This window comes from Hypanus sabinus, chromosome X1, assembly GCF_030144855.1.
Source record: "Hypanus sabinus isolate sHypSab1 chromosome X1, sHypSab1.hap1, whole genome shotgun sequence".
In the NCBI taxonomy this organism is placed as follows: Eukaryota; Metazoa; Chordata; class Chondrichthyes; order Myliobatiformes; family Dasyatidae; genus Hypanus; species Hypanus sabinus.
In genome coordinates this window covers 35226219-35238407 of record NC_082738.1, presented here as the reverse complement: position 1 = coordinate 35238407, position 12189 = coordinate 35226219, and the positions used below count along the sequence as shown (strand labels likewise).

The 12189-nt window shown below is 42.8% G+C and overlaps 1 protein-coding gene across 5 annotated transcripts in view; it reads right to left on the bottom strand.

Annotated features, from left to right (window-relative positions):
- The window catches only part of avil (advillin), a 99795-nt gene that overhangs the window by 40285 nt on the left and 47321 nt on the right, over positions 1–12189 (bottom strand). For all 5 annotated transcript variants that reach the window (XM_059956360.1, XM_059956362.1, XM_059956359.1 and 2 more), the window contains 8 exons: positions 10234–10344; positions 9442–9647; positions 8646–8724; positions 8024–8122; positions 6400–6553; positions 5594–5694; positions 2674–2811; positions 979–1137 (listed from right to left, as the gene is read on the bottom strand). In XM_059956360.1, the coding sequence (XP_059812343.1) occupies positions 979–1137; positions 2674–2811; positions 5594–5694; positions 6400–6553; positions 8024–8122; positions 8646–8724; positions 9442–9647; positions 10234–10344 (1047 nt within the window). The remainder of the gene's footprint in view (positions 1–978; positions 1138–2673; positions 2812–5593; positions 5695–6399; positions 6554–8023; positions 8123–8645; positions 8725–9441; positions 9648–10233; positions 10345–12189) is intronic.

Below are 12189 nucleotides of genomic sequence, written 5' to 3'. Positions count from 1 at the left end.
GACATGAGGGTGGCCTCTTCTCGGCCATGGACTGATAACATCAGGATGGGAATGGGATGGAAATTAAAATACTTGGCCGCTGAGAGGTCCCTCTTGTGGCGGATGGAGCAGAGGTGCTCGACGAAGTGATCCCCCAGTTTACGACAGGTCTCACCAGTGTAGAGGAGACCACATTGGGAGCGCCGGACACAATAGACGAGCCCAGCATATTCACAGTTGCAGTGTTGCCTCACCTGGGAGGATAGTTTGGGGCCCTGAATGGAGGAGTGTGGACAGGTGTAGTAACTCTGGCTGCTTTCAGGGATAAGTGTCAGGAGGGAGATTAGCGGGGAGGGATGAATGGACAAGGGAATTGCAGAGGGAGCGATCCCTGTGGAAAGTGGAGGGGGAGGGGGAAGATGTGTTTGGCGGTAGGATTCCTTTTGTGACGGTGGAAGTTGCGGAGGATAATGTGTTGTGTGCAGAGGCTGATGGGGGGGCGTGGTAGGTAAGTACACGAGGGACTCTATCGCTATTATGACGGTGGGAAGAAGGGGTGAGCAGGGATGTACAGGAGGACATCTCTGATCTCCTGGAATGAAAAGCTCCATCCTGGGAACAGATGCGGTGGAGGTGAAGAAACTGTGAAAAGGGAATAGCATTTTTACAGGAGATAAAGTGGAAAGAGGTACAGTCGAGATAGCTGTGGGAATCAGTAGGTTTGTAAGAGATGTCAGTTGACATTTTGTCTCCAGAGATGGAGACAGAGAGATTGAGAAAGGGGAGAGAGGTGTCAGAGACGGACCAAGTGAATTTAAGGGCAGGGTGGAAGTTGGAGGTAAGGTTGATGAAATTGACGAGCCCAGCATGGTGCATGAAGCAGCACCAATTCAGTTGTCAACATACATAGGATCAAGGATCAAAGTCGGCACACAATTCAATGTCACTGTTAACCCAAGTTTTAATACCATACAAGTTCGCATTATACAAGAGACTTACTTCAAAGATGATTAGTTTGCCTTTGAAGATGGTCAAGAAGTGTCGAGGCTCCTTCCCCATAGTGACCCGAACCTGCACTGGTTTATTGCCAAACTTCTGGTCAACCTGGACCGCATGATAGGCTGAGGCAGCTAGTTCATCTTGGGTGGCATGGCGTCCCTAAGAACAGAATCACTAACATGGTTAAAGATGTTCATAACCAGAGTAATTTCAAACCATATTGGACCACTATTTTGGTACACTGAATGGGAACCACATGAAGCAGTAATGCCCCTAGTAGACTGAAGAGCTGGGAGAAAGCTATTAAAGAATTACTGGAATGGTTTTCACCCCTAAACTTTCAGGTTCTGAGTCAGACTTTTAAACAATTTCCATGAGCAAACAGGAACTGGCACTGCTCACCTTTGAACGATGTTATTAGACACCTGGCAAATGTATAATGTACAAAGAATTAATTGAGGAAGCTGGTCTGAGCACTTCCAATGGTTATTGATAAACCTTGAAATTATCGTGAAATAATATTATGCACAAATTCGTCAGAAAAATCTTGCCGAATGGGTCCAGTTTCTAGGCATGTGTGTCTCACTGCTCAGACTAGAAAAAGTACAATATTTTTCAATTATGTCAGTCTGTTGGTCACATTTCCTCATGAAGAAATGGTTGTATAGCTGACCTCAGACCTGAGGTATTTTACCTCAAGTGACCAGTTTTCAAAGGAGTGTCCACACATCAAAAGGTTCTGGATGTCTGATGTAGTAGCACTTGAAGTAAATTCACCATTATAAATTTAGCAGTCAATTACTAGACAGCAAGATCCTATAATAGCAATGTCAATGAGCAGATTGTGTGCTTTTGTGAAATTGGAGGAAAAAATAATATTGAGCATGACGATGAGTGAACTTTTCTGCGCTTCTTCAAGATGATTCCCTGGCATCTTTCAAACCCACCCAAGTGGTGGGGGGAGGGGCTTAACATCTCATCAGAAAGATGGTGTCGATAACTGTGCTGTACGTCCTCAGTAACCCACTGGGAGTCTAGGCCCGCAGCTTAGGCTCAAGTTTGTTGAGTATGACCTGAAATCTTGAAGCTTCTAGAAAACATGCTACCTACTCGGCTATGACTCATAACTTGTACTTTCTTCACACTTATGATTTTGTTTGTTAAAATGACACCAATGGCTCCAACAACTCTCTTCACATCTTTAATATTCATGTGCAATATCTGTATGAATGGTTATGGGTCTGGTAATCTAAAGACCAGAGTTCAAATCCCACCAGGACAACTATGGAATTTAAAGTCAATAATCTGGAACCTGGTTTTAGTAACAATGACCGCAAAACTACCAGAATGTTGCAAAAACCCTTAAATGTCTGCCAACCTTACCCAGTCTGACCCAAGTGTGACTGCACGCCCATCCCATATGGTTGACTTTTAAATGGCCACAAAAGTGAACCATAAATCATGTTGTACCAGTACTATCATCACTAATTGACAAATATATTCAAGTTATTGTTTCCCATTACAAAAGAATTTGGGTACATGGATGAAATACAGAAGCTTGGCATCCTGAAAATGTGTGGGTTGCAAAAACAAAATGAAGAGAGTAGGCAGACTTAGCTTAGCTCCAGTCTCAGTTGGAATTCTACTGTAGTGGGGTTTATGATATGTCTTTGTTTCCTCTTCAGACAGCAATACCTGCCAAATATAGAGGATAAAATGCTCCTTCCTGTTCACCAGATACGTGTACAGGAGTAGGTAGCAGTCACCTCCGTAGAAAAATCCGTACGTCTTTGGGTCCACAGGAACCAGTTTAAGGTTCTCCACTCTCCAAACCTGCAATGAGAATCCATAATCAAAAGAACAAGCCAGAGTTCATCAATGCTAACAATGCAGAGGGTGAATTCCTGCTATGCATACAAGATTAGATGAACATTTGTAATGGCACAGGAAATCGTTTGGCCCATTTAGCCTATGCCAGCTCCCAGCAGAACTCACTCCCACCCCTTTTATTATTCTTCTGTGTATCCCTTTACATACCCACCAATTTCTCCCAAATTAGTTTTTCAATTGCCAGCAATTTACAGCAGTCAATTAACCCAGAAGCTTATTTTGAGGATGCGCGAAGAAACTGAAGCAGAGGAATTTCACGCAGTCATAGAAAACATGCAAACTCCACACAGACAGCACCCAAGGTCAGCATCAAGCCTGGGTCGCTGGAGCTAGAGCATTAAGGAGACTACTTCTTATAACAATCCTCTCAATTTCTTTCCCTCAGTTATTTCAGGATTCAAGATTGTTTATTGTCATTCTCCAGTACACGAGTGTAAAGGAGAATGAAATGATTGTTACTCCAGATCCAATGCAGCATGTAAAACACACAGTAAGTATAAAAAGCACAATAAAAAACACAATAAATATAAATATAAAAACAACCCTATAAAGCACAATGTACAAATAACTGCTATATGGACAGACGGATTGTATGTACATGAAGTGATGATAGGCGATGTGGATGTGGTGGTGGAGGTTGGCCCTGACAGCTTGGGGGAAGTAAATGTTTTTGAGTCTAGTGATCTTGTAACCTCTTACGTTCCTTTCAACTCCCTTTGGATTTTCAATAATAAGATCTAATGGGGGAAATAGCTAAGCAAAGTTAGCACAGGTGGAATTGGGGTCAAGATTGAAAATCTGTTAATATATAAAAAATAAGGATTAGAAACAAATGAGTCAATCAGTGATGTATCACAAGAATGTCACCGCTGATAGTCTGTATCAGTGATTTGGCGAAGGGAGCCAAATAAGACATTTGAAACTTTGTGATAACACAAAATTCGGTGGGAATGTAAAGAGGTTTCTAGGAGATATAGACCAGATAAGAGAATGGACATGACAGATGGAGTGCAATATGGAAAAAAAGTGAGAGTTCATTCACTTTAGCAGAAAAACGGCTCCAAGACCTTGTCCTCAATATCTCCTTGTGCAACTGGATTCTCGACTTCCTCACTTGCAGACCCCGGTCAGTTTGGATTGACAATGACATCTCGTCCACGATCTCCATCAGCACGGGTACACCACAAGGCTGTGTGCTTAGCCCCCTGCTCTACTCACTTTACACCTATGACTGTGTGGCTAAGCACAGCTCCAATGCCATATTTAACTCTGCTGATTGTTGTTGGCCAAATCAAAGCTGGTCATGAATCGGCATATAGGAGGGAGATTGAAAATCTGGTTGAATAGTGCCACAACAACAACCTCTCACTCAATGTCAGCAAAAACGAAAAAGGAACAAACTGGAGGTTCATGAGCCAGTCCTCATTAGGATATCCTTCACATAGTCATAGTTGAGGATTTGTCCTGGGACCAGCATGCAAGTTCCATTACAAAGTTGGCACAACAGTGCCATTGCTTTCTTAGAAGTTTGCACAGATGTGGCATGCCATCTAAAACTTTACAAACTTCTGTAGATTCATAGTGGAGAGCATCCTGATTAGTTGCATCATGGCCTGGTATGGAAACACCAATGTTCAGGAGCAGAAAGGCCTGTATAAGACTTTTCTTGCAGCCGCCATTTTGTGAACTGTTTGGTGAATTAGTTCTTGCTCAGGGATAGCTTAATCGAAGCAACTGAACATGAACGCAAGGAGTTTATGCTAGTGATCTGCTAAACCTGAGATCATTCTCAGATAAGAACATAGAAAGACTACAGCACAATACATGCTCTTCGGCCCATAATGCTGTGCTGAACATGTACTTACTTTAGAAATTACTTAAGGTTACCCATAGCCCTCTATTTTTCCAAGCTCCATGAGTTTTTTAAGAAACTTCATTCAGAAGTCTCTTAAAAGATCCTATTGTATCCACCTCCGCCGCTGGCAGCCCGTCCCACACACTCACCACTCTCTGTGTAAAAAACTTACCCCTGACATCTCCTCTGTACCTACTTCAAAGCACCTTAAACCTGTGTCCTCTTGTGGCAACCATTTCAGCCCTGGGAAAAAGCCTCTGACTATCCACAAGGTCAATGCCTCTCATCATCTTATACACCTCTATCAGGTCACCTCTCATCCTCTGTCACTCCAAGGAGAAAAGGCCAAGTTTACTCAACCTATTCTCGTAAGGCATGCTCCCCAATCCAGAAGCTGTTTATTATGTAAAGTGGCAGGCTTGCAGAAAGATCAGCTTGTGATCTGGCCATCTGGGTCCAGAGTTTGGCTGACTTGGTTGGACTGGTTTGAACCAGTCTGAGCTGGAAAGAACAAAAGAAACTACCAAGGTCACATGGCTTGGGCCTTGGGGCAGAACCAATGAGAGGTTCACACAGGTCAGTCAAATGATCTTGACCAACAAAAGATGAGAGGGCATACAGGAGTGAGATGTACCAACTAGTTGAGTGGTGTCACAATAACAAGCTTAGCTTTGCTGAATGGTGCACCTAGCACAAGGGATGAAGTGGCATTCACCTGTTCCAATTTCTTATGTTCTTTGGTTTTGGCATCATCTCTTCACTGTTCCCATTCATTTCATTCTATCCATCGGTTCAACCATGTCTTCATTGGTTCATACCATCTATATACTTTCTGCCTCTCAGTATCCATACAGAATAATAACACTGTACCTCAGTTTTCCCCGTACCATCATCAACCATCCTCTCCTGAGATGCCACTTTTGAAATGGCATGCATTTGGGTGGCATCAAACTTCTGTTGGCTAATCTGGGCTGGAAAGGAAATAGAAGGTGTGAAAGATTAGCAATATCATGAACTCCTAAAGAGTAAAAAGACAAGGCCATTCACCCATTGATCTATAGCTTTACTTGGTCTATTTTCTTATTTCCATATTTGCCCCCACCTCACCCCAAAAGCCAAAAACTCTAGCACAGAGATGACATGGAATTTCTTCAGCCAGAGGATGGTGGATCTGTGGAATTCTTTGACACAGACAGTTGTGGAGGCCAAGTAATTAGGTATATTTAAAGCAGAAGTCGATTGGTTCTTCATTAGTTAATGTGGGTTAAGGGGAGAGGACAAATGAATGGGATTGAGGGGGAAAATAAATCAGCCCAGAATGGATGGTGGATTCAATGGGCCCAATGGCCTATTTCTACCCCTATGTCTTATGAATGTGGAAGTTCCAAATTTCCTGAGAAGGTCTCACTATACATGGGAACTGCTCCAAAGTTACAGCCCTCCTGGAATTTGCTGTTCCAGTTTTACAGACCAACAAACTTATCATTTCAAACTTCTTCCCCCCTCTGTACACAATTGCCACATCTTAGTGATTTGTGTAAACAGAGCTCAAATCTGTCTGGACCTTCACTTGGATTATAAAAGAACATATCTATCATCAGAAAAGACATAAAGGTTAATTCATCTTTCCACTTATTCCTGCCCCACAGCAAACAGTTCATACTATGGATACTCACCAACTTTACCAACTGTCTGTGTCTTCCCTAAACCCACTGTCTGCCCCTTCACTGTCCATTTCTTGAAGAGCTGTTTGAACATGGCTGACTCAGCCCCATCGTTGACCATCTCAATGCTAGTAGTGTTTGGGTATCCCTTCAACTTCATAAACTCCTGGGTGAGATTAAAGAATTCATCAATTCAGAGCAATATTGTTAAAAGTCATTAGTGAATAAAAACAAAAATTGCTGTATAAAATCATGAAGACTCATTTTCTTTAACCAAGAGCTCCAAAACTAGGGATGTACATTTAAACTAATTGGCAAAAAGATTAGAGGGGAAATCAGGGAACATTGCCCCCACCACTCAGTGGATGGTAGGTGCCTGGAAATTCCTTCCCAAGAGGGGTGGGTGGCACAAAGAGGGGCAGAAACCTTTATTATTACATTTAACTGTTGCCTGAATGTGTACTGCAGCTCTATGGATACAGACCAGGAAGGGGAGATCAGGCTGGGTAGCCCTCTGACTGACATAGGTACAATAGGCCAGGTGGTCTCCTTTGCCATGAATTTTTATTTTGGATTCTGTAGGTCAATTTGATAATTTCCGAGCAGGTTTAGATGAGCTCCAAGCACAGGAGATGCAACCAGACTTTTGCACTCAGCAAGCATTGCAATGGCTTCCATCCAGTTGAGCGATGCTGACTCTGCCTCGACTTGCAATCAAACGAGACACCAAGGCAACTGCAGACACGCTTTTATAAACAGAGCGTCACCAATATTTTTGATACTGGCCACTTGTGTTGAGAAGGAGCATGTGTCGACATTAAGCAGGGAAGGTTAAGGTTAGTTTGGGTTACGTGATTTTCCCATGGGCTTCCTCACTCGCTGTTCAAGTTCAATGTGGTGAATATGCAGAGAGGAGCTGCTGTCTGTCTACGAGTCAGACACAGCAACTAAAAGTTATCCCCTCTTCCGTCCACCTCCCCCCTCCAACCCTCTGAGGATCTAGATCAATCTGACACTCGAAACATAAAACAGACAACTGGATGTGCAGACATTGCAGGATGCTATTCTGAACCAGCAGACTTAAACACTGCAGCTCTTTAAACATCCCAGTGGCTGAGGATGTACAATCTAAAGGACCACAATTTCAAGAAAGTAGTCCAAACTGCGATTTTCCATAACAAAGCTGCAACATCTGCATACACATCAAGAAATGAAAGACACAATAAAAATTGTGCTTATTTATTTACTTTTACCCCCCCCCCCCATGTAAATTCAGTTAGAGCAAATTTTATACTTGATCTCTAATTTTTGGGTAGTGGTTGGTCAATTGTGTATGGGTGAATTTCTGTAACATTAGGGTTGCCTGTATTGGTCTTTTCCACCTGTGCAATCAATGATGCAATAACACTGATCATCAACTACAATGGCATCCATATCACTCACTGCACAGACCCGTTTTACCTCAGGCGAACACTGCACTGCACTCTCTTACACATGTCATAAAAAGAAGGGAAGAGGTCTATAACTGAAAGATCATTCAGGTGCTTGCAAATATGAAAGGCAGGAGTACAGGTACCCATGATAGCCATTATAGGAACCACTATCCAAACCCTTCAGTCCATTAGATTGAAATTACCAGAGCTCCAGAGACTGCAGCTTGCTTTTCCTTCTTTGAAGCTCGTTTTCCTTTCCAGACATAAATCTTGGTTCCACCTTGATCGAGGATGAAGCAATCCTGGAAGACATTGAACAAGTTCACATTATTAAAATGCAAAAACTCAGTTAGAAGTAATATAACAAACCACAATATAAACAAAGGTCTAAAGGGAAAAAAAGAGTCTAAATTTTCTCTAGTTTACTGTCATCTCTTAAGGTCAAAGCCCTGATAGTTTCAAGGCTGGAGGTGTTAAGCCTTGGCTAAAGACTTGTAACAAGTAGTTCAATTAATCAACAATTAGCAACAGATTCAATTCAATGAGCAATAAAGAGAGGAGCAGAAACAGAAGAGCCCTCTCGACAAACAGAGTTACGAACACCTAACTTACATACATTCAACCATTTGAGAGACCAGCAGGGTGGATTTGCCAGCTGCTGTAGGGCTGCAGGAATCATTTACCCAGTGAAAACTCTGTCCAAGGCCTCATTTCCAACTTGCAAACTGTTTGGGTCGCGAACAGCTCACAGGAACGGAAGGCGGTCATAACCTGGCGAGGAGCTGCATTGCGTAAAGGCATCAGGAGGGCGTGCTGTATACTCACATTGTGATCCAGCATGTCCTGGACGAGAGGCCGTGTGGCAACTTCTGTGACCTTCATTTGTCCACAAGCATCTGAAACACTGAGTTATCAAGACAGCTTGATTTGGTTTTCAGACCTTTACTGTTTGTAGCTATCATTTTCTTTGAGGTCTATACTACACACACACACACCTTGAACAGAGAACACTACAGCACAGTACAGGCCCTTAAGCTCAGGACATTGTGCCAACATCTTAACCTACTCTGAGATCAATCTAACCCTTCCCTCCCCCGTAGCCCTCCATTTTTCTATCATCCATGTGCCTATCTAAGAGTTTCTTAAATGCCCCAAATGTATCTGCCACCCTGGCAGAGCGTTCCACTCACCCACCACACTATGTAGAAAACCCTACCTCTGACATCCTCCCTATACTTTCCTCCAATTACCTTAAAATTGTGCCTTCTTGTATCAGCCATTTCTGCCCTGGGAAAAAATCTCTGACTATCCATTCTTAACTATCCCTCTTATCATCAAGTCACCACCCATCCTCCTTTGATCGAAAGAGAAAAGCCTGGGCTCGCTCAACCTTTCCTCATATGATGTGCTCTCTAATCCAGGCAGCATCCTGGTAAATCTCCTCTGAATTCTCTCTAAAGCTTTCACATCCTTTCACAAAATAATACAGCAATCCACAAACTCAGTTTGCCATAGAATGAGAATAGATACATACTCCACACATCTACTAGCCAATGCACAAAACATGCTCCATATAATGCTACATATTCACTATTTAATATAAAACCCACTCCAATCTTACTGGTAGAGGGCAAGTTTGGCTTTCTGCTGCTGGTCTGCCATCTCATCAGGTAGCGAAGGGTTAATTGTCTTGGTCCTTTCCCCGAGAAACTTTACTAAAACCTTCATCAGCTCGTGAGATTTTGTCTCCTCATTGCCTTCGATTATTCCGATCCCTGCACGTCCACCTCGCTCTCGATCACGAATGTCCTTAGCGAGTTGCATGCCCTATGGCAAGAACAAATGGAGTTCTAAAAACCATTAACTCGACTACTTTTTGTGAGGAGGCACTCTGCTTATGGTCTCTAGACTTCCCAAAGTCCTTTACAATTGACATACTTTTTGCAGTTTAGCAACAGTTGTACAGTAGGAAGCACAACAGCCAAATGTTCAGAGCAAGCTCCCACAGACAATAGCTAGAGCATCTGTTTCATCATTGGTTGTGGGATATACAGTATTCTAGTCAGGGCACGAGGAGAACTCTACTTTTATTTGCAAGAGTGCCAGGCATCTTTTACATCCAGCTAATGGGTGGAGGAAGACCTGGTTTAATATCTGATCTCAAAGACAATGCAAGAAATGCATCTGTGGTTCTGCAACAAGAGTGCCAAATTTTGCGTTCTTGGCTATTGGAGCTGAAACTCAGAGGTGAGAGTGCCACTGAGTTAAGAAGCAAGGCATCTCATTACGCCCAGAGGACGTTTGTCACAGACACAATTAATCAGATAATAAGGTCCCTCATTTGGCTTGCACTGACCAGAACAGTCATTCACTTCAACCATTGCAATACAGCAGGATTTCTAGACAACTGAACCTTTAACCGTTCCATTCGATTACTCTCTGGCCCATTCCACTGAATGATGACTTTGCCGACATCTAGAAGAAAGACATCGCCCAAGCTGTAACTCTCCCAGCTCATTTTAACCTGAAAAACACAAAGCACACGTTAGAATAGCTGTCACCCGCCAGCAGACCCCAGTGCAAGGTCTATTATTACTCATCATCAAGTTCCAAGGTGTTCCCTCAGGCTTTGACCATTCTGGGGCATTTAAAACAGGCACCACAGAGTATGTGGCAAACCAGGAGATCAGGACCCATCTCCTAATCTATGATACTGGGAAAGAACATCACTCAATGGACAGTTTGCAATCAGTAGAGACCTTTTCTCCAGCAACACTCTATGGTTGGAAAGGGAGTGCTGATGAGAAGGAGTTTCTATTTGTATGCCTATGTTTCTCTGAATGGAGGAATTGAAAGCTTTGTTTCATAATATAGAGAACACGCAGCAAGGTGAAATGATTGATCCTAACAGGTGGACATCTCATATCGCCGTCACCCCTCCAGTCGAGGAACGTTTGAGTATCACTGAACGGCTGTATGTCTCTATGTCTTTGCTTTGTTGTAAATATCCCTGGTCTTACAGGAAAGGGAGTGTGAATTTGCTTTGGTTTTGCATATATTTAAGATCAGTTCCATCAAGTCTGTTCTGCCATTCCATCGTGGCTCATTTATTTTCCTCCTCCAGCCTTTTCCCCGTAACTGTTGACACCTTTACTAACCTATCAACCTCTGCTTTAAATACACCCAACAGCCACCTGTGGCAATGGATTCCACTGATTCACCACCCTCTGGCTAAAGATATTCCTCCTCACCTCTGTTCTATAATTGTGTCCCTCAATTCTGAGGCTGTGTCCTCTTGTCCTCTGCACGCCCTCTCTATCTTGCCCTTTCAATATTTAATTAGATCAAACCCCCACCCCCCCATTCTTATTTACAGAACAATCAGACACTCCTCAGACATTAACCTTTTCATTCTGGGATCATTCTCGTGAACCTCCTCTGGACCTTCTTCAATGCCAGCACATCTTTTCTCAGTTAAGGGCCCAAAACTACTCACGATACTCCAAATGCAATCTGACCGGTGCCTATAAAGCCTCAGCATTACATCCATGCTTTTATATTGCAGTCCTCTCAAACTGAATGCTAACATTGCATTTGCCTTCCTTACCATCAACTCAATCTGCAAGTTAACCTTTAGGGAATACTGCCTCTGATCTCTGAATTTGTTCCCAACTAGAAAATAGTCTACGCCTTTATTCCTTCTATCAAAGTGCATGACCAGACACCTCCCGACACTATATTCCATCTGCCACTTCTTTGCCCATTCTCCGAATTTGTCTAAGTCCTTCTTCAGACTCCCTGCTTCTTCAACACTACGTGACCCTCATCTTTGTATCATCCACAAACTTGGTCACAAAGCCATCAATTCCATCATCTAAATCATTGATATATAATGTAAAAAGAATTGGTCCCAATACAGACTCCTTTGGATCACCACTAGTCACCAGCAGCCAATCAGAAAAGGTTCCCTTTATTCACAGACTTTCCCTCCCACCAGTCAGCCAATTTTCTGTCCACACTTGTATCTTTCTTGCATTACTATGGGCTCTTATCTTGTTTTGTAGCTTCATGCATGGCACCTTGTCAAAGACCTTCTGAAAGGTTGAGCTGAAAGATTTAGAAGGTTGAGGGACAATGTAATTGAGATGTTTCCATTCTTTCATCAAATTTCTTTGTTAAAAAAAGGAGTTGAAACCCAGAGACAATTTTCTCAAGTGGGAAAGTGTAGAACAAGGGGTGGATTAATGTTAAAATTGGAGCCAGCTAGTCCCGGAGTAGCAGGAGGCAGTGGCCACCATGATTTGTAGGGAGATGTAACGATCTCAGAGAACCACTCTGTCAGATCAGGCTGCAGAAAATTAAAAGAGGC